Source organism: Capra hircus, chromosome 10 (genome assembly GCF_001704415.2).
Source record: "Capra hircus breed San Clemente chromosome 10, ASM170441v1, whole genome shotgun sequence".
Classification (NCBI taxonomy): Eukaryota; Metazoa; Chordata; class Mammalia; order Artiodactyla; family Bovidae; genus Capra; species Capra hircus.
Genome location: NC_030817.1, coordinates 48,747,903 through 48,771,537, shown reverse-complemented (window position 1 = coordinate 48,771,537; position 23,635 = coordinate 48,747,903). Strand labels below are relative to the sequence as shown.

The 23,635-nt window shown below is 40.8% G+C and overlaps 1 protein-coding gene across 2 annotated transcripts in view; it reads left to right on the top strand.

Annotated features, from left to right (window-relative positions):
- The window catches only part of NEDD4 (neural precursor cell expressed, developmentally down-regulated 4, E3 ubiquitin protein ligase), a 144,155-nt gene continuing 129,705 nt past the window's right edge, over positions 9,186 to 23,635 (top strand). For both annotated transcript variants that reach the window (XM_018054245.1, XM_018054244.1), the window contains exon 1: positions 9,186 to 9,302. In XM_018054245.1, the coding sequence (XP_017909734.1) occupies positions 9,258 to 9,302 (45 nt within the window). In that variant the 5' untranslated portion in view covers positions 9,186 to 9,257. The remainder of the gene's footprint in view (positions 9,303 to 23,635) is intronic.

Here is a 23,635-nt window from a genome sequence, read left to right as displayed (position 1 = left end):
CAGTCTATTTGTTAGACAGGACAGTAAGATAAGAAAAAGGAATCCAAGTTGAAAGAAGTGGAAAGAAGTAAGCAAAACTGTCCTTCAAAGATGCTAATAAATGCCTATGTGAAAGTGAAAATAATTATTTTAGATATAATGAAGTTGAAGAAGGTTGTTGAATACCAAAGTAAATACACAAAACTAAGTTCATTTCTGTACACCATCAATAAATTATTAGGGTGTATAATAATAATATAAAAAGACACCACATTTACAAAAGCAAGGAAAACATAAAATATGTTGGAATAAATGTGGCAAAATATATGCAAGACCATAGTGGAGAAAACTGTAAAACTTTTTGAAGGACATTAAGATTTAATTATTCTTTAAACTTTAGTTTTTAGAACTATTCAGATTTACAGAAAAACCGTGAAGACAGTACAGAAAGTTCCTATCCATGCTATAGTCAGTTTCTCTTGTTATTACCATCTTACGTTAGTATATTTAGTATATTTGTTATAATTAATTAACAAATCTATTCAAGGAAAATAGAAAATACATTTCTGCCCATAGTTCCCAGCACAGAGCTCCTAAAACTCATGTTATTTCGTAAGTGATAAGAACACTAGGAACATCTCTTGTTCTATTATTGATCTTTGATCTCTGTTTCTGACACAAAGCTCCTGAAACCCTTGTGATTTCCTAATAGGAAATATGGTAATAAGAGTATCTTTTGGAGAAGGAAATGGCAACCCACTCCAGTATTCTTACCTGGAGAATCCCATGGACAGAGGAGCCTGGCTGGCTACAGTCCATGGGGTCACAAGAGTTGGACACAACTTAGCGACTAAAGAGAGAGAGAGAGAGAGGAGTATCTTTTGTTCTAATGATCCAACTCTGTGTGAGGATCCTGGATGAGGACTGGGAGAAGAGAGAATGGCTGAATATGGAGTTAATGATACGATCACCAACTCAATGAACATGAACTTGAGCAAACTCCAGGAGAGAATGAAGGACAGAGGAGCCTGGTGTGCTGCAGTCCATGGGGTCACAAAGAGTCCGATACGACTTAGTAACTGAACAACAACAGCAGCAATGCCTCTGGGGTGAAGCCTCCATAAAATTCGAAAAGCATGGGGTATGAAGAACTTCCAGGTTTGTGAGGGGAGGGGTCCGCACTGGGAGGGGTCCCAACTCCACAGGAAGCTCCTGTGCTTGGGACCCTTCCAGACCTCTCTTCATCTGGCTATTCATCTGTATCCTTGATCATCTCCAATAATAAACTGGATAACATAATGTTGCCCTGAGTTCTGTGAGCTGCTCTAGCAAATTAGTCAAGCCCAAGGAGGGGGTCATCAACCTCTACGCATTTGGTGAACAGCAGTGTCAGAAGTGACATGTTCTCTGTAAATGTCAAAGAGATACACAGGGGAGAGATGGAACAGGGAGGGACTGGATTTCCTTACATAGAAAGGAAGAAAGGATTTTCCCTTTAACGTAATTGTGAACTAAAAGTCATACTTTCTTTAGGTTTTCTTTGTTCTTACCTACTGTTCTTTTTTTTTGTTCCAGGATCCTATTTAGGATACCATATTACACTATTACATTTAGTCATCCTGTCTCTTTAGGTTCCTTACAGCTGTGACTTTCCTTGTTTCTGATGGACTTTGGCTGTTTTGAGAAGTACTTATCAGGTACTTTGTAGATTGTCTATTGGAATTTGTCTGATGTTTTTCTCATGACTAGCCTGAGGTTACAGTTTCGGGCCTCACAGAGGTAAAGTGCTGCCTCCGTCCCATTATATCAAGGGGGTGTGTGTGTCACATGCAGTCACATCTGACTCTTTGCGACTCCATTGACTGTACCCGCCAGCCTCCTCTGTCCATGGAATTTTCTAGCCAAGAATTTTGAAGTGGGTTGCCATTTCCCACTGCAGGGGATCTTCCCAACCCAGGGATCGAACCCACGTCTCCTGTGTCTCGTGCATTAGCAGGCAGATTCTTTACCAATGTGCCTCTTGGGAAGCCCATATTAAGGGTACATACTATCAACATCACTTATCACTTATCACTATTGATCATGTTTCTTCACTGTAACTTTCCTCAAACTTTTGGGAGAAAGTTACTAGGCTCATCCTACACAGTAGCAGTGGTAAGTCATGCTCCCTTTGCTTGAGGGTGGAGTAACTGCATAAACTATTTTGAATTTCACATAAACGTTTGTCTGTTCTCACTCATTTATTTACTGAATCATTTATTTATATCAAAACAGACTCGTGTATTTATTTTATACTTTGGGTTATAATCTAATACTAGTTAATTTTGTTGCTCAAATTGTTCCAGCTTTGGTCACTGAGAGATCTTGACATACCCCATAACTGTGGGTTTGAATTTTTCAAGCACTTCTTTACTTTCTGGCACTAAAAGATGCTCTCAGCTCATCTTGTATATTCCCTGCCCTGGTCCTAGAATCAGCCCTTTCTCCAAGGTGACTTGGTTCCGTTCATTGGAGACATTTGTTTACTTTTAACCAGCACAATTTCATTTCTTTAAAAAAAATTTTGAAGCAATCTCAAACTTAGAGAAAGGTTGAAAGTATAAAGACATTTTTTTTTTCTTGTACCATTTGAGAGTACTTTGTCAGTTTGCTGTCCCATCACCTAATACCTTAGTGTGTACTTTTTATGAACATGATCATTTTCCTCTAGATCACCACAGTACAAACATCATAATCTGGCAATTAACATTCATAGATTATTACCATTTAATCCTCAGATATAGTCGTGTTTCAGCCAATGTCCAAATAACATCTTTCCTAGCGATAGAATTCAGAATCATGAGTTGCCTATTTGTTATGTCTCTGTGATTGTTAGTTTTACTATTAACTTAGAGAGTGTTTTTGTGTATATAAACACACACACACACATATCCTAATGGTTCTCTTTCTTTGGAGAACCCCAATTAACACAACTGCTTTCATCTCTATCATTCTGGAATAGTTCCTCAAATTTCTTTAACATTTATGTCCTTGACACTTCTGAAGATTCAGTTCAGTTTAGTCGCTCAGTTGTGTCCAACTCTTTGCAACCCCATGAATTGCAGCACACCAGGCCTCCCTGTCCATCACCAGCTCCCCGGAGTTCACCCAAACTCATGTCTATCGAGTCGGTGATGCCATCCAGCCATCTCATCCCCTGTCGTCCCCTTCTCCTGCCCCCAATCCCTCCCATTATCAGAGTCTTCCAAGGAGTCAACTCTTCGCATGAGGTGGCCAAAGTACTGGAGTTTCAGCTTTAGCATCAGTCCTTCCAATGAACATCCAAGACTGATCTCCTTTAGAATGGACTGGTTGGATCTCCTTGCAGTCCAAGGGACTCTGAAGAATCTTCTCCAACACCACAGTTCAAAAGCATCAATTCTTCGGCGCTCAGCTTTCTTCACAGTCCAACTCTCACATCCATACATGACCACTGGAAAAACCATAGCCTTGACTAGATGGACCTTTGTGAAAATTACAGGGCAATTACTTTATAATATGTGCCTTAAGCTGGATTTGTAAGATGTTTACTCATGATTAGATTCAGATTGGGCAGGAATAGCATTGAAGCTATGTTCTGTACTTCTCATTGCTTCCTTTCAGATTGTAAGATTTCTGTTTCATTCTAATGCTGATGTTCACTTTGATCACTTAATTACACTGGTGTATTTTAACTTTTTCCCTTATATAATTAATATGTATTTTGTGGAAAGATACATTGAATTCTATAAAAATCTTACTTGCCAAACTTGGAATTTAATCATCTATTATAATTTACATTCGTGTGGACTCACAGTACTGGATTTAGTTACTGGATTATAATCTGTTGCTATCAATTTATTTTGGTGCTCAAGTTAGTCCATATTTGGCCTGTGGAAACCTCTTCAAGTTGGCTCCTATGTCTTTTTGACATGTCCCCACATTACTTTCATTACTTCCTGGCATAACAAGATGTCCCATAAAAAGACTTTCCAAACAAGACAGCATTGTTAATAATAGACAAAGCAATAGGGAAATAATCATTAAAAAAAAATAAAGGGGGGGAAAAGGGATGCATTGCCTCTCACTGAAGTGAAAAGTCCAAACTCCTTAACATGGCATGGAAGAGAAACTTAAAGCAAGAAGCACTCTGCTGTATTTGGGTTTCAATGGGGAAACTTTTAGGATTTACTTCATTAAAAAAAGAAAGTATAATGGGATCAGACATTTAGCACCATAATTGCAAACTGACATTTTTGCCTTTGAATGTAATGTACCTTTGGGAAAAGATTAGTAATATCACTGGTACTTCATTTACCTTGAGTGATACAAATTTTGAACCATTATTAAATTTCAGAGACACCACTGTAATTTATCTAAACATCATACTGTAAACATTCGAAACAGCTAAATCATATAATAAAAGGTTTTATAAATTCAAGACAAAACCAGAAAACCTGAAATCACGCCAATGTCCAATAACAGAAGAATAATTGAGATAGAGTCAGCCAACGAAATATTACACAGCAGTGAAAATAAATTTACCACAAACACATCAATGTGAATCCATCTCACAAATGGAATGGTAAGTAAAAGAATTCAAGTTGCTTTATGATTGCATTTATGTAAAGAAGCAAAAATGAACAGGGTATTATTTAGTAATACATACATTAGATAAAAAATTTAAAAAAAAACAAGAAAATGATAAGCATAGAATTCAGAATAGTAGTTATCTTTTGGTGAGTGGAGAAAAGGCAATGTAATAGGAAGACATGAAAGAGGTGAAACAAGTTTCTGGTAATGTTCTTTTTCTTACAGTGGGTGATGAGCATATTAGTATTCAATTGACTTTTATTTTTATACCGCACCTATTTTTATAATCTTTGGTATGTACTCAAAATTTAGTTTAAAACGTTTCTACAAATTTGGACATGTTAGACAAAGTTCCTGTGTTGCTTAATATAGTAGTCACTAACCACAAATGACTATTTAAGTAATTAAAAAGTTGCACCAGCCACATTTCAAGTGCTGAATAGCCATATAAGCTAGTAGCTAGAATGATGCTAAAGCTGAAACTCCAGTACTTTGGCCACCTCATGCGAAGAGTTGACTCATTGGAAAAGACTCTGATGTTGGGAGGGATTGGGGGTAGGAGCAGAAGGGGACGACCGAGGATGAGATGGCCGGATGGCATCACTGACTCGATGGACGTGAGTTTGAGTGAACTCCAGGAGTTGGTGATGGACAGGGAGGCCTGGCGTGCTGCAATTCATGGGGTTGCAAAGAGTCGGACATGACCGAACGACTGAACTGAACTGAACTGAACTGAACCACGTTGGCAATGTAGATATAAAAGATTTCCTTTGTTGCAGAAAGTGTTGTTGGACCATACTGGACATAATGACTGTCTCTGAAAACTCCCTTCCCATGCTTGCATTTTCCATTCAAAGCTAGATTCCTGGAATCCAAAAGTAGAGGTGACCTGTGTCTTGGGTACCATCTTAAGTGGAAAGCTTTACAGAAGTGCCCAGGATCCCCAGCTTATTCCAGAGTGGAACAGCCACAGTACTGTAGGAGTGATGCACAGGATAGGCTGGAGACAGGCCCCTCGTCTCTGTAGCCACAGAATGATGTGGAAGGGCCAGGGGCAGATAAAAGAGGTCAGAGAACCTGAAGGGCTTTTCATCTTTGAACCTAAAGTTGTACAGCCTGAATACCAGAGACAGATGAGCGTGCTGGTTTCTCCATGGAGGCTGGAGGGTGCTAGGGCAAAGACTGTTAATTCTGTTCCTAATCCATCCCTCCCTAGCAAGAGAAGCTCAACAAGGCTTCCCAGGAAAAAAGAAAAAAAGTCTCTTCCTGCCCTGTATTTAGATACATCCATGTGCCTCAGATCTTCTCTCCGAGTTTATGTAGAAGGTTTTGTTAGCCTTTCTGAAAAGTAGAACATGAGTTCTGAACTCCAGTTTTCATTCCTTCCTCTGTCTTGTGGCCTAAAACATAGATGGAATGGTTAGAGCTTTTGCCTGTCTCTGGACTATAAGGGTAAGGACCACACTTACAAATGGCAAAGACGCTAGCTGTAAAGTACCTGGATTTCTGATGCTTTTGTGGAGTAAAACAGCCATACTTATCCTGGCCTCTAGGCCACCAAGAGCTTCCATGGTGGCTCAATGGTGAAGAATCCACCTGCCAAAGCAGGAGATGTGGGTTCAATCCCTAGGTCAAGAAGATCCCCTGGAGAAGGAAATGGCAACCCACTCCAATATTCTCACCTGGGAAAGCCCATGGACAGAGGAGCCTGGTGGGCTACAGTCCATGGGGTCACAAAAGAGTTGGACAAGACTTAGCGACTGAACAACTTGACTTCCATATAAGGGAACAATAGAACATCTATCTTTAAATCCTACTAGTTAGGGTTACTAACAGCCAAATGTCATGGCAATGACAATGGCAAGGGATGAGGTAAAGGGAGTTTAGAGTGGAAGAAGAGAAAGAAAAAATGAACTCTGAAGATCTTAGATATCTAGTGTTAGAAGAGAGGCAACCAGCAGATATTATAAGAGAATTAAAGGAGAACTTTCAAACAAGTCTTTTGTTGTATTCTTATGGAACTAATAACCAACATTAAAGTACCTTTCATTTTGTTACCCTTGTTAGATCAGTTATTTAACACCAGAATTTTTTTTATCCCAAAGACTCATATTAAAAAAATAAAATCAACTGCAACTTCTGCCTTACAATTAACATCATAGGCACAGATAGAGTCATTGGTACACAAACTACTAGGAAGTCTTGATGAGGTTTATTTATTTTTCATTCATTTACTGCTCCTTTATCAGTTTGGAGACTCATGTAAAAAGAGATTTGAAGGGAGGATAGGTTCATGAACAAGAAATAGCATGGCGATGCCACTGGAGGTTGCTAGAATTGCCTAGCCTTTCACTTGGGGGCAATCCCTAGCAGGGGTGTGAGGCTTGGGACAAATTATTATGCACAATATCACATTCTTCCTACATGCCTCTTGGCCAGGGTTGTACACAAAGTTATTCAAGTCAAATCAACATGAACTTAATTGAAGGCAGGCTAGGTGGGCAAAAAGTCTGCATGAGAGTACCATGAAGTTGAGATATACATCCGGCTGAAGAGGGGCTTCTCATTTCAAACAGCTTTCTTGACCATAGCACTGGTTATTGGACCACCATCTAATACTACCATCTCTATTTGAACTTCATGATCATTCCAGGTACCAGCTATATAGGGCTTCTCCTACCTTTTGGCTGGGAAATAATAACTACTCTAGTTTATCATATGTCAGTAAATTGCCTGCTTAATTCTTCATTATGATTTTGGATCCAGACAGAAAGAATAAGAAATCATGAGTCAAATCAGTGGTTGGGGGAATTATCTTCACTACTGCTATTAGCTATATGAGCTGATGCTTTACTTTATAAATCACTGGGAATTCTGGTTGATTTTATTAACAGTTTTAGGTTGTATGTATCCTTCTCGTCCATTCATTAAATTTTAGTAGGAAGATGGAAGCTATTTCTATATCTGTCTGAAACCAAGACCTGAAATCACATGAATGTTCTACTTAAAATATATAAATGTGTATCAAGAAGAGATTAGGGAAAGTTATTTCCAAAATCAAAGGGCATAGAGAATAGTCAGATTATTTTACTCCTAACATACTAAAACCACAAATATGTGACAATTTATAAAACAGAAATTAATACTATTATAGCTTTTTAAATTTAGTTAAGCCAAAAATTCCTGACCATTTTGGAATTTTGCACTATGTTAATTGCCACTCTTTCTCCCTAATGCAGATGATAAAATCTGAATGATGTATTGATGGAATTTTGATACATAATACAAACTAAAGGGGTCCTGCCAAACATAAAGTCCAACAAAATCTTATATAACAAACTATTAATATGGGCTTATTATTAATGTCTTATTAATATTCTTTCTGCACTTTAAATTGTTTATTCTGAATTCCTTAAGGAAAATTTAAATTAGATTTTGAGATTCCAGAGTTTCGCAAATTTCTGCAACTGTAGGAAAAGGACTCATTTGAAAAGACCCTGATGCTGGGAAAGATTGAAGGTGGGAGAAGGGGGAGACAGAGGATGAGATGGTTGGATGGCATCACTGACTCAATGGACATGAGTTTGAGTAAACTCTGGGAGTTGGAGATGGACCTGGAGGCCTGGCCTGCTGCAGTCCATGGAGTTGCAAAGAGCTGGACACGACTGAGCGACTGAATTGAACTGAGGAAAAGAACAAGGTATTAATCCTAACTTAGACAGTGAGCACTTATCGTTTCCCCCATTCCCTTTGGGGTGGTTTATTTGGTGAGGACCATCCTGTGACTGTGGAAGTATAAAACCCATCAGATATGGCTGTAAAATAAGCATGATTATTCCATAGTATAGGAGGTCCTAGTTTATTTTCTCCCTTTTTTGCTACCTTCCAGCGGTGCTGCAGATCAAAGCTTACTTAGCTAAGCAGATTTACAGGGTTAAGCCTGAAGGTTGGACATTATTGGCAGACCACATGACAAGAAATATTAATTGGTACAGTGTTCACAAGTCACAGGGAGTGAATTTCAGGTCCTGAGTCTGATCTGGATCCTGAGTCGCATCAAGACTAATGCGATCCCTTCTAGCGTCCCCATTTGCCGCCATGCGCAGGCTGGGCTTTGCACATGGGTCCCAAGGTCCGGCTGCTTTTGGAATCCGCAGCCTCAACCGACAAAATACAGGTCTCATTCCTAGCTTATGGAGAGAGTGAGGCGGATCTCAGTGAGACGTGTTGCTGAGGAGAGCCGCAGCTTTGCTTCCCTGGGGAAGGGCTGACGTCCTCCGGGCGCCACTGCCCGCTTGGCGAAATGCCTGGGGGCTGCCTAGATCCCCGAGGCGGCGAGGTCTGGCCTCATCCTCCTGGTGGGGAGACGGAAGGCACGCCCCCACTCCTCCCACTCCAGCCCCAGCGAGCACGCTCCCCCACCGCTCGCGGCTCCCCGGCCCGGAGTGTTTTCACTCGCACCGCCGCCGAGGAGCCGCAGGCCCTCCCCGCCCCGCTTCCTCGTATCACTAGCGCTGGTCGGCCGCTGGGGGCGCTGTGCGGACTGACGAGGACCGCCCCCTCTTCCTCCCTCTCCTCCGCCTCCTCCCTCTCCTCCGCCTCCTCCTCACTACAGTTCCCACTCTGGGTGGGAGCGAGCGCGTCCGGTTTGCAGGAACCTTTCGGAAATGGCAACTTGCGCGATGGAGGTGTTCGGGCTCCCGGAGGACGAGGTGAGGGGCACGCGGGACTCCGGGCGGGCTTCCCATCGCGCTGCCCATCAGCGGGACTGGAGGAGGGGGCGGCGGCCGGAGGGGCGGCTGTCAGCGCCCTCCTCCCTCTCCGCGAGACCCGGCAGCGCGCCGGGCGCTGGGGGGACCCCTCGAGACTGCCCGGCTCGCGCAGGCTTGTGGGCGGGGGCGTTGCTTTAGGAAGCCGCATTTTCTTCGCGAGCCTGTGGACTCCACACTCCTCTCTTCCCTAGAACCGCCGCCTTCCTTGTCAGTTTCCTTCAGGAAGTGATGAGGAGCGGGGCTAGGCAGCCCTCGGCTTGAGAGCGCGGGGGCACGCGCAGCACCTCGCCTGGCCCTTCCTGCCACCCCCAGCCGAGAATGCGTGAGCTCCGGGAGGGGGTGGGGCGCATTTCCCTGGAGCTTAGCATCCCGGCTGTTGATTAGACTATTCTGGCAAAGAGAAGCCCTTTGGGCTTAACTTTATGGACTTTGACCTGAAGGTTTCCAAGAGAAGTGTCATTAGGTTTTTTTTCTTTTCTTCTTCTTTTGATATTCTTTTAAACCCTCTTAGACGAGAGACGGGGATGGGAAAGCAGGGAGATAGATTTTTTCCCCCTTCCTATTTAGCAACAAGTGTCAAGTGTGGAAAGTTCATGCAATGTTTCCCTGGTCTTCATTGGTATTTTACAGATGAAGCCAAAAAAGTATAAATATTTAAAAGGACTTGCCACAGCTGTTCAATCTTAAAATTCTGTGATTTGAGAAGGCAAAAGTATCTCTTATCAGCTAAATAACTTATGCTGGTTATGCCTTGTGCTTATTAAAAACAAGCTTATTTGTAAAGAGTAGTTGGATTTTAAATGAGATGGGGCTTCCCTGTGTTATTGGTGATTGTCTCAAAAATGGGAATGGTGGAAAATGAAAAGAATGTCTAGTCTAACAGTGACTGGTTAAATTTTGCTCACAAAAAATAAGAGCATTCTTGCCGATTGAATAAGCTGTCACATGTACCTGTTATCAGGATTAGACCCAATTAACTGTAAATCTTTCAGCTTACTTTAGATTAATTGCTTAGATTGTTCTAAGTGTTGTAATAGTGCTTTCTCTTGGTAACTTGGTATCTTCAGTCTACAAAGTATCTTTATGTTTCTCTTGAAAGTGTTTGGTTTATAAGCAGTGGGCAGCTTGTTGATGCAAGCAAGTTACCTCAGAGTGTTTTGAGAATGTGATGCAATGGAGAAGGCAGTGGCACCCCACTCCAGTATTCTTACCTGGAAAATCCCATGGATGGAGGAGCCTGGTAGGCTGCAGTCCATGGGGTCGCTAAGAGTCAGACATGACTGAGTGACTTCACTTTCACTTTTCACTTTCATGCATTGGAGAAGGAAATGGCAACCCACTCCAGTGTTCTTGCCTGGAGAATCCCAGGGACAAGGGAGCCTGGTGGGCTGCCGTCTATGGGGTCGCACAGAGTCGGACACGACTGAAGTGACTTAGCAGCAGCAGCATGTGATGCAATTAGAATTGAATTTCTTAGTTATTGCTACCAGAGGAGAAACAAGTGGTGGACAAATGGTGGCATCTTGGCAGTCCTAAGGAAAGACTGTCAGTATGTTATGGCTGAAGATAATAATCTAGCTAATGTCCCACTATTGTTCTGTAGAGGAGATCAGAAGAAACTAATGCAGTATTGAAACTATGATAGCTTTCTTCTTATCAGATCTGTCTCCCTGCTTGCTACAACAAACTGTTCAAGGCGGATAATCTCAGACTGGCAGACTGGCCTTGGACTTTCTTTTCCTTTCCTTGTTACTAGTACTCAGAGGTAGGCTCTGCTAGTCCAGGTTTCTCATCTCACTTTCTTCCAGCAGAACCAACTGATCCTAGATTTCATCTTGCCAGAGGTGTCATTCATTCTGTTCCTCCCTCCCTCCATCCCTCCCCCTTCTTGGTACAGATCTGTGTTTTCAGTTATTTGCTTCTCACATCATTCTTCTTCCCAACTGAGAGAAATCAAATTATGCCAGTTGGTGGGTGGTCAGTCAGCAACTGGTACTCAGGGCCAGAAACTCCACCCTTTGAAATGAGGTTTTCCTAAACTGGCTGAAGGATTTGTACTTCTGGGTACTTTCATGGTGTGGGGCCCACTCTGTTGGCATGTTGGGTGTCCTGGTTGTCAGACTCATGACTCAGATTTCCCTCCTGCTCTCTCTGTTCCCTTTTTCCTCACTGAGGAAGAGTGAGATTGGAAGATAAGAGACATGATGATAAAGTGTCATCTTCCACTTCTTCCAGTGTAATTTGGGTTATTCATTTAACAGACACTTTTTAGCAGTCTGTTCTGTATTGTGTAGTATGCTAGGCACCAGGTACACAGGGAAAAAAAGCTGTGTCCGCCTGTTTTGTGAGAAGCTCATAGTCTGTGGGGAAGACAAAAATCGCTTGTATTCTGGTAGAGATTTCCATTTCATCACTATCATTTGCCTTTTATTTTCTGATCTATCATAAAAGTAAAAGAGGGCTTAGAAAAATCACCCCCTCATTCCTTTTATGTTTTGAAGAAAAACATTGCAGCTATGTCATTTTCTAAAACTCACAGACTAGCCTTGGAATAGGCAGCCCTCTGCTGTTGGTTATAAGTAAGATAGGTTTCCTATGGCAGCAAAAAGAGGTGATTATTTTAAATTAGAAACAGAAACAAGAGAAAAATGAATGGAGATGGGATAGAAGATGGTGAGAGAACTGTAATTAAACCAGTATATACTGGAGAGCCACTGAGTCACACTGTATGAGCGTGTTAGTATACCAAAATTTAGGTCATTATACCTCTTTCTCTCACTTGTCAGTGAGTTTTAGCTCTTCTTCCAAATTTAAGTGTCTTTGAGTAAGAGATAGTCCTGGCTCCATGTACAGAATTTTGTCATTAAAGTTTAATAAACTAAGAAAGTAGTGTAATTTATACCAAATTTACTCTGACAACCTCTTTTTAAAAAATATTTATTTGTTTGTTTGACTGCCCTGGGTCTTAGTTGTGGCATGCAGGATCTAGTTCCCAGACCAGGGATCGAACCTGGGCCCCCTGCATAGGGAGCTCGGAGTCTCAGTCACTGGACCACTAGGGAAGTCCCTCTGACAGTCTCTTGGGATTAATAGTAGCAGATAACCCCCACCCAGCTGTGGTAAGTAGTATGATATACATGGGGCCAGCCACTCAGCATCCTTTCCCCTTCATTTCAGTGGACTTATCTCTTACACAGAGGCTAGAAAGCCAAACACCATGTTTCTCAGACTCTTGCATTTAGCCTTCCAGAAAGAGGTGGTGAAACAGTTTTCCCAGTGAGGTACCCCTACTTAAGATGGGGAAGGTCCAAATAAAGTGATGCTATATAACTTCTGGTTTCTTTGGCTTTTTCTGCTGACAAACATAGTCATATAGACATTTGAGTTTTTCTAACAAAAGTCTTTCAGTGCCTGATAAGTTGTTTTGTGGGCATTGATAGGAAATTACAGAAATAGTGGTGGTGGCAGCTTCCTGGCATCTAGATGGATTATATTTGTAAAGTCAGCAGGTCTGATGGTGGCTCCTGATAACCTTCTTTTCTCAGATGTGGCAGCTTCCTGGGTAGGCCAGTTCTGAGGTGTTTTGGAGTTCTCTTAAGGCACAGCCTAAAGCCTACCTCTCCAGCTCTTTTGGAAGCACCTAATTCCCTGTATGAGCTTCTTTCTTCTGAAAATATCTAGAGTACCTTCTATTTCCTGCAGCTGAAACCTGACTGAAAAGGAAAAGAAGGAAATAAAGAGGAAAGGATTGAGTCTCCATTGCCAGTTTGGGAGCAGAGTTTGCACATGCAGAAGAATGGATGTCTCTGATGCTGACATCTATGACAGTACGTAAGCAACAGGGTTTCTAAGAAGTGCATGTTCTGACATTTCTAGACCCACTGTCACTGAGCAGAAGCAGACCCTTCCTGCCCTGGCATCATACTGAGCATGAGAACCAAGTTCCCAAACCTGTGTTCACTGCTCACAAAGAAGGAGAAGCCCAGTGTACGTGGCAGCTGTGTTAGTGTCTAACCCAGTACTTCATGTGTTGTTCGTTTCACCACTGCTTGTTTGCAGTTCTTTAATTCCAGCATCATTCTAATTATTTTTTGTGAGTTTCCATATTCATTTTTAATAATTTGCTTTTTAATTATGTTAAACCAACTGAAAAGTTGGAAGTACAGTATGAAGAACTCCAAATCCTCCTAAAGCAGATTCTCCATCTATTGTTATTTCACTGTAATTGTTCCATAACCTTTTAATTGTCATTTTCATTAGTCTTTTTTTGGAACCATTTGAGGACAACCTGCAGATAGGATTCCCTATCACCACTAAATACTCTTTATTTTCCTACAGGAAGAATGCTTTCCTGTATCACAGCCATCCAGCCCTCTAAGCTAGGAAGACAACATTGTTATGACACTACCACCCAATCCACGGGTCCCATTCAGTCTTTGACCAGAGTTCTAACAATTTCTCTTCTTTCACAATCTAGAATCCCATCCAGGAGCGTATGTTGCACGTACTTTGTATCAGTTCCTCGGTCTTTCTTATCCTTAACAGTTGTAAGGAGCACAGGCTGTATAACCTGTCAATGTTCCTCAGCTTGCATCTGTTTACTCTTTCCTCAGGATGATGTCAAAACCATGCTTTTGGGGCAGGAATCATTGAGTTAATACTGTATTCTTCTCAGGGTATATCAGTTCAGTTCAGTTCAGTCACTCAGTTGTGTCCGACTCTTTGTGACCACATGGATCGCAGCACACTAGGCCTCCCTGTCCATCACCAACTCCCGGAGTTCACTCAGACTCACGTCCATTGAGTCAGTGATGCCATCCAGCCATCTCATCCTCTATTGTTCCCTTCTCCTCCTGCCCCCAATCCCTCCCAGCATCAGAGTCTTTTCCAGTGAGTCAACTCTTCACATGAGGTGGCCAAAGCACTGGAGTTTCAGCTTCAGCATCATTCCCTCCAAAGAAATCCTATGGCTGATCTCCTTCAGAATGGACTGGTTGAATCTCCTTGCAGTCCAAGGGACTCTCAAGAGTCTTCAACATCACAGTTCAAAAGCATCAATTCTTCAGCCCTCAATTTTCTTCACAGTCCAACTCTCGCATCCATACATGACCACTGGAAAAACCATAGCCTTGACTAGATGAACCTTTGTTGGCAAAGTAACATCTCTGCTTTTGAATATGCTATCTAGGTTGGTCATAACTTTTCTTCCAAGGAGTAAGTGTCTTTTAATTTCATGGCTGCAGTCACCATCTGCAGTGATTTTGGAGCCCCAAAAAATGAAGTCTGACACTGTTTCCACTGTTTCCCCATCTATTTTCCATGAAGTGATAGGACCAGATGCCATGATCTTAGTTTTCTGAATGTTGAACTTTAAGCCAACTTTTTCACTCTCCTCTTTCACTTTCATCAAGAGGCTTTTTAGTTCCTCTTCACTTTCTGCCATAAGGGTGGTGTCATCTGCATATCTGAGGTTATTGATATATCAAGGGGTGCTTGATTTTGGCTTGTCTCATCATCTCATCATCATCTAACCTTGATCACTTGGTAATGTTGGTGTCTGCTAGGTTTCTTCTTGGTGATATTGCTGCTTTCCCTTTATAATTGATTGATATCTTGTGGAGGCATATTCAGAGACTGTGGTGGTATCCTATTCCTCATTCATCATGAAAGGTTGTTGTTGAACGAAGAGATGCCGCGATTCTTGGCCTCTGGAGGAGAAGAATTCAATATGGGGCCACAGACGAGGCTTGGTCTCTCAGAGCTTTTGTGTAATAAAGTTTTACAAAGTATAAAGGAGATAGAGAAAGCTTCTGACATAGGCATCAGAAGGGGGCAGAAAGAGTACCCCCCTGCTAGTCTTCAGCTGGATGTTAATATAGTCACTGCTGCTGCTGCTAAGTCACTTCAGTCGTGTCCGACTCTGTGCGACCCCATAGACGGCAGCCCACCAGGCTCCCCAGTCCCTGGGATTCTCCAGGCAAGAGTACTGGAGTGGGTTGCCATTTCCTTCTCCAATGCATGAAAGTGAAAAGTGAAAGTGAAGTCGCTCAGTCGTGTCTGACCCTCAGCTCAGTCGTGTCCAACCCTCAGCGACCCCATGGACTGCTGCCTTCCGGGCTCCTCCGTCCAGGGGTTTTCCAGGCAAGAGTACTGGAGTGGGGTTGCCACAGTTTGTTAATGAAAGAAAGGAATGTCTTAAAACTCAGAATGGTACTGGGCCACTCACCCATAAGATGCATTTTGGAATAATCTTGACACCAGATGATTCATCCCGGGCCATAAAATGATTAATTTGAATCTTGTAGAAGGGCAGATTACCATACAAATAGTTTAGTTTACATAGATTAGGGGAACAATATCTGAGTATAACATACTGGTTTGTCAAGTAGGTTCTGAGCCATTAGGCAGAACCGACTTGAAGACAGAGTTTGGGGTAAATGCATAGTACATTAACATAGCTTAAGACAAACATTTCATAAGAAAAATGCATTGGTTAACTCAAGGTTATGGCAACACAGTATTTTAAGAGGAACCTCCTTTTAAATTTGTATAGAGAAGGAAAAAATATCGCTAGTTTGTTTCCTCCTGCCACTTAAGAGAGAGAAAAATACACTTGTAAGCTGTTTCCTCTATTTGGAGACCCCTGGCCTTCCTGCCTGTTACCCCCTCAATTAGATCTGCATCCACTAATTTTAATATCCGTCCATGACTTCCACCTGAAACAAATGCTGCTGTTTTTATTTCCATTTTTATTAATTGATGTTTTGTGTAAGAAGAACCTTTTCTTTCTTGACCATTTGCTATCCATTTATTTATTTGTATCAGCATGGACCTGTAGAATCCCACCTATTCAATGGGTTGTAATTAGTCTCTATCCTTAAATATTTTATGGCTCAAACTATCTCGATTTGGCCAGTGGAAGCTCTTTCAAGGAGGTTCCTGTGTCCTTATGGCAAGTCCCCATCATTCTTTGAACTCTTCATTACTTTTCTGGCAGTAGATTGTTCTAGGCTCCTCTTATATTTTGCCTGGTCCAGCACTTTCTGAGATCAGCCATTTCTCCTAGAAACACTGGTTCATTTAGTAGGGAAATGGTTTTTAGAAAGGGCATCCTTGGTGTCTCAGATGGTAAAGAATCTGCCTGCAATGCAGGAGACTTGGATTTGATCCCTAGGTTGGGAAGATCCCCTGGAGAAGGGAATGGATACCCACTCCAGTATTCTTGCCTGAAGAATTCCATGGACAGGGGAGGCTGGCGGGCTACAGTTCATGGGGTCACAAAGAGTTGGACATGTCTGAGTGGCTAAAACTAACAGTGAAAATTCTGAGTTTAATTATCCTCATTCTGTTTACTTGTTTGCTTATTCCCAATTTACATATGTTTCTGGTATAAGTGATCTTCCAATCATGCAGGTATGTCCTCTGTCTGCCACTTCTCCACCCTGCGTTTAGCTCCCTGGGTGCCAGTGGGAGCACTGCTGTGTATGTCTATGCTGTCTTCCTCTCTCTCCTCCGAGTCCCATTCCAGTTGGCATGCTCCTGAAGCCTCTCCATATGGCACCTTTGTCTTCTCCTCAGTTCCCCATGCTGTGGACCTGCTGCTCATGCACCTCCATGCACCTTACTGCTCCCCCCAAACTCTGCCCAAGGCCTGCTGTTGATTCCTCTGCACCAAGAAGAGAAGAGAAGGGACTACATTTTTTTTTAATAGCTAACTATTAACAATTCATATATCACATGGGAATAGAATCTTGGAGGTACCCTTTAAATACATCACTTAGGGAGAGGAGGGGTATAAAAATTGGAATTTGACTAGGTTGTAATTCTGGCCCTGTCACTTACAGGACACCCGGCATAAGTTTTTGTCATTTGTCAGAACAGGATATTTAAGTCAGCCATTTGCCTACTCCCTAGCTATATCTGGTATTAAGAATATTATATTCTACCACACCTGGAGACCTATAAGATTGCTGATTTGAATTGCTAAACTCACTGTTCTACTGAATCAGTGTTACTGACTTCTTCCTTTTTGAAGCTTCCATTTAGTCTGTACTCTGTCCCAGTCCTGTCAAAGTTTTAAGAGCATAAATGAACTGGAAGGTTAAGAAATCTTCAGATAAATGCTGAGAGAAAGACACAACACAAACAAATACAAAAATGTCTTGATGAGACTTTTGTGAAATAAATATATCTGTAGCATAACCTCCTGGCCTGACCCAAATACTAGACTTTCCTTGAGTGAGCCATGCTAGAGTGATGAAAAGACTAATGTGGACAAACAGTCATGTCAGTATAGATAGATGCTTTAATGAAAATATCCTCCTCCAGGGTGAAAAAGTCAATTGAAATATAATCATCAGTTCAGTTTGAATACTTGCTATATACAGATTTCCAGGTTCTGTGTTCTGTATACTTTGTGATTATCCCAACTGTCCTGAGAAACTAGGTACTGCTATCTTCATTTTACAGATGGGAAATCTGAAATTGTGATTTGCTCGAGGACTTAATCTCAGTAGGTAGACTGAGCGACTTCACTTTCACTTTTCACTTTCATGCATTGAAGAAGGAAATGGCAACCCACTCTAGTCTTCTTGCCTGGAGAATCTCAGGGTCAGCAGAGCCTGGTGGGCTGCCGTCTGTGGGGCTGCACAGAGTCAGCACGACTGAAGCGGCTTAGCAGGCAGCAGCAGCAGCAGCAGCAGCAGCAGATGTAGGATTGAAACCCAGAACTCTTTTGTACCAAAGTCATGGTCTTTCCTCTGTCCTACTGCGAATAGTTGCTCAAATAAAAGGGATTAACAGAAGAGATGCTCAGTAAGAGGATGAATGGAACATGTGCAGAATTAACTTGTAACTATTCCTCTGTTCTTCTGAATCTTCTTCTTTTTTTTTTTTTTTTCTTATAGCTTTTCGGTGGACCTATGAAGTACTTGAATTCTGTATTTGCTTGACAAATATTTGTTGAACATTTAATATATATAAGTCATTTGAGTCAGAACATTTGGTTATAATGAAGGACAACAGACTTTACTGAATTTATAGCCTAGAGGCAGAGAGGGTCATTATATAATCACACATCAATGTTTTATAAATGTTATGAAGGAAAAGGTGTGTGAGATAAAAATATATAACAGGAAAAAAAAAGAATTAGTCTTATAGGGAGGAGGGGAGAGAATATGAGGAAAAGCAAAGGAAGTACACTAAGGATGGATAGGAGTTAGCCAGGCAGGGAAGGGGGGACACCTTCTAGGTGAACAGAAGTGCATGTGCGAAAGATGAAAAGGAGATGACCAGAAAGACACCTGGAGTGTTGGAGAAAGTGGGACGGTATCAGGAGTTGAATCTGGAGTGGAGAGCAGACCCCAGTGAGGCACGGTCTTAAGGCCATTTATTAAGTATTTTGTATGGGATCCTTCGGCTTCCCAGGTGGCACTAGTGGTAAAGAACCTGCCTGCCAATTCAGGAGACATAAGAGATGTGGGTTCGATCCCTGGGTCAGGAAGATCCCCTGGAGAAGGAAATGGCAACCCACTCCAGTGTTCTTGCTTGGAGAATCCCATGGACAGAGGAGTCTGGCGGGCTACAGTTCATAAGGTTGCAAAGGGTCCAACACCACTGAAGCGACTTAGCACGCATGCATGCATGGGATCCTAAGTGGAATGGAAACTCATTGATTACCTGTGTTACCTTACGCACATCATCATCACCACCAACATTGCTATTATTTTTCTCATAATTTTTTCCACATGTATTTAATATTTTCTTTTTTTGTCTTTTCTTCCATTTCTTCCCGTACCTCTGACTTTCCATCTGGGTTGACTTTTTTTTCTGCCTGGAGAAATTCTCTAGAATTTCTTTCAGTGAATGTTTCCTGCTAATGAACTTCATTGGTTTTTGTTTTTGTCTGAAAATGTCTTTATTTTACTTTTCTTTCCAGAGGGCAGGGAGGAGTACAATTTATCCATAGTGAAATGCACAGATCTTAATGTACAATTTGATGTACAATGATTTTCAACAACATGCATAGCCAAGCGTAGCTGACAACCTAATTAAGATGTAGAACATTTCCATCACTCCTAAATGTTTCCTTGAGACTTCTTCCATTCAATTTCTCACCTTCACTCAGGCAGCTTTTTATTGCCATGGATTAGTTTTGCCTTGGTCCTGAAACTTTGTTTAAATGAAATCATACAGTATATACTTTTTGGTGTCTGGCTTCTTTTGTTTAATGTTATGTTTTTCAAAGTAATCATGTGGTTGTTTGATTTAGTAGCTCATTGCTTTTATTGCTGAGGCTTCCCTGGTAGCCCAGCTGGTAAAGAATCTGCCTGCTAGGTAGGAGACCTGGGTTCGATTCCTGGGTTGGGAAGATCCCCTGAAAAAGAGATAGGCTATCCACTCCAGTTTTCTTGGGATTCCCTGGTGGCTCAGATAGTAAAGAATCCACCTGCAATATGGGAGACCTGGGTTCGATTCCTGGGTTGGAAAGATCCTGTGAAGGAGGGCATGGCAACCCACTGCAGTATTCTTGCCTGGGAAATCCCATGGACAGAGGAGCCTGGCGAGCTACAGTCCGTGGAGTCACTAAGAGTCGAAGAAGACTAGGGACTAAGCATAGCACACAGTATTCCATTGTATGAATTTACTTTACCAGATGTTTATGCACTCTGCTTTTGATGGACCGTTCATTTGTTTCCAGGTTTTGGCAATTATGAATAAACCTATATGAACATTTATCTATAGATCTTTTTTATGGAAATTATATTTTCCACAAATATAGGATATCAACTTGATATGTTTAATTCCAGACATGTTTTATGTATAAATAAGCATTGGTATATGTGTGTGTTAAGTCACTTCAGTCATATCCGACTCTTTGTGACCCTGTGGACTGTGGCCTACCAGGTTCCTCTGTCCATGGTATTCTCCAGGCAAAAATACTGGAGTGGGTTGCCATTTTCTTCGCCAAGGGATCTTCTGACCCGGGGACCAAACCTGTATCTCTTTTATCTCCTGAATTGGTAGGCAGGTTCTTTACCATTAGTTCCACCTGGAAACCCAGAAGCATAGGTATAGTGTAACACATTTTAAAGTAGTGTTAAGATGTAAGATAATGATGAGATTCTTTTGCGGGGAGGTTAACGATTGATTTTAAAAGTTATAGTTTTTAAATGAAGAATACTCTTAGAGCTGCATTAACTAGCACTTCTCTTTCTCACCTTCATGCTCTTTACCTGCAGTTCTAAATTTTAGTATCCTTCATAATCATCTGCAGAGTTTGTTAAAACAGACTTCTGGCCCATCAGTAGTCTATTTTCAGTAGGTTCTGAAAATTTCAATAGGTTCTGAAAATCGGAGTTTCTAAACTCATACTACTGGTCCAGGGAATACACTTTGAAAATCTCTAATGTCTCTTAAATCTAAGAATTCTGGGTATTCTAGTTTATCGTGGTCATTACTGCCAAAAACTCCTGAGGAATTTTGATCATATGTAGCAAATATATAGCAGTCATATATATATTCCAGCATTACTAGGACAACCCTGATTTCATTTAGTTTTAAATAAAGATGATCTATCATTTATATTTTCATTTATATTTATACTTTTGTAAAATGTTTCAAGTAAATTTACACAGCAGAGAAGGAAAACTGCCATCAAGCCACAGGTTCCAATATTTAATTTGGAAGAAAAGTAATATATAAAAAAGTTAAATCCCTGCCTCCTACCCTAGTACATTTTTTGTTATGTAAATAGTCAGTATTTATATTATTGCACTATGTAGCTATAGTATTTTTCACATCTGAACCATTGTACCATATTTATAATTATTTATTGTACACTTTTGTTTGCTTTCATTTTCTGTACAACTGTCACATATTAAGGGAATTCTCGCAGTTCAGTAGTAAAGAATCCACCTGCCAGTGCAGAAGATGTCTTCTGCACTGGGTTCAATCCCTGGTTCGGGAAGATCCCCTTTAGAGGGGGAAATGGCAACCCATTCCAGTATTCTTACCTGGGAAGTTCCATGGACAGAGGAGCCTGATGGGCTACCGTCCATGAGGTCTCAAAAGAGTCAAGCATAACCGAGCAACTAAACAACATCACAAATTAAATTGCAAGCTGCCTGAAAGCTTTACAACTACTCAGTGTGTTTATACATATGCACATATGTAATGAATGCTGTCCATTCCCTTTTTTGCATTCTTGTTAGAGACAGCTTCTTGCTATGTTGAATTCCGTCTGAACGGCTTGCACTCTACACCTGTCATACCACTATTGTCTGCAGGATTCCGTTTATCAGCATTGTGAGAATTCTCTTGATCTCTTTTCTGTGTTGGATCCACTGTTTTTTTTTCACCTCTTGTCTTCCTCTTTCCTGATTTAGTCCCATCCTTTGTATGAGTGGGCAGTTACTATTCACTACAGCATTTCACAATAGGGTTATCTGAACCTATTATTATGGGTTATCTGAACCCTATCAATATGTGTTATCTGAAGCAATCCCATAGTGGTGGGATACTGTATATACATACAGTATATACCCCCAACCCCTTTGACTTCCACACAGAGAAGTCTTCCAGTTTTCTGGGCCCAAGAAGTGAAGGGGCTGGGAGCTCACTGTTTGTGCAGACTTTCCCTTGCTTTTAATTTGGTACCTTATCCCTACTTTCAGCTACTTCAGAAAGGTTTATTGTTAATCAAGAATTTATCATCCCCTACTGTTTGCCAAGTAATCTGCTGGGTTCTATAAAGGATGCAAAGAAAACATAAAGATGAGTTTCTTGGTCTTCAAAATTTCACAATTTTAATAATCGAGGAAAGCACATAGTTTATTGCCTCAGATACAAGATGGTATGTGATAGATGCTATGTAATTGAGCCTCTAACAAAGAGAAGGAAAATTCATATCAAGGGTTTTAGAAAAGATATCATTTGGTCTTTAAAGAAAGGACAGGCATTTTTTTAAGAAAAAAAATTTAAATTTATACCAAACTTTTTCAATTAAATTTTAAAACCTTTAAAACCTAACTTAAATTTTAAAACCTTTATCTCATTATTATGGTAGCTATTTTCATTGTTGCATATTTACTTTATCCATCTGAATTTATGATTTTATGGAGTTGTCACAGAATAGATACCATTTGGCAACTTGATTATTCCAATTAACATTATAATTATTTTCTGTCATTAAATAATATTAATAATTCCATTTTTAACGGTCTCTAAAGAATCTGCTCCGATGATATAGGACTTTAACAATGAAGGGATAGAGGATGGGGAAGAATCTCCCAGGCAGAGGGACTCCAGCTTATATAAAAACTCAGAGATAAGGAAACACAGGACATAATCTTTTTCAAGAAGTAGACTGGTGGGAGTGGGCAATGAAAGGAAGGGAGAAGGATGAAGAGGTTAACAAAAATTCTCCCAAGACCTTTGAGAGATGGAAAGACTTAAAGTTCTGGATTTCCTGTTCCTGGTTTTTATTTTTTTATTTGGTTGGGGAGGTTGACAGAAGATTAAGGCATAATTCACACTGTTTTCATGAATTGTAGAGAAAAGCTCAGCCTTTGGAAAGCTGCTTTTAATTACTGAAGCTGCCTGCATTGATAACACATTACCAGTTTGTTTCCCCCTGTCCTTGAAAAAAGCCGCACATGTTTGCCTGCAATTTGCAACCTTTTCATTTCACTTTCAAAAATCAGTGAAGCACTCTTATGAGTAAAAGAGGGGGAGAGTCCAGCTTTAGTGAAGAGCCCTGGTCTGGTTGAGGATAAAGACTCTGTTTTGATTAAGGAAAAGATGTTTCTTTTTTTTTTTTTGGTCTCTTTTTTTACTCATTTGAGTACTATCTAGAATTCTGTTAGTGATACTTTTAGTGTCACAATTCTAAAATTACTAAAGAGTTTGGTCTCTAGTTGCAACATATATGGCCTTCTCCTTCATTTTCAAAGATAATGTAGGTGTGATCTCTGATGACAGATGTGATCAAAGAGAGCAGTGGGGGCAATTTTTTAGCATAAACTTATAAAATGAAATTATATGAATGCAAATATGAAAATAAATGGTATTTCTTATTTAGTTTCCTGGAAGACTCTTAAATCAATATAGCTTTACATCATTTAACCACAGCATCTGAAGTAGTTCTCATTTTTGTGGTTGTAAAATGCAAGGATAAAGTTTAAAAGTTAAATGTGTCTGTGACTGTAAATTATTACCCTTTGGAATTGTTTTTATTTAATGTTTGCTACATTTCTTCAGGAGACTTCTGGGGG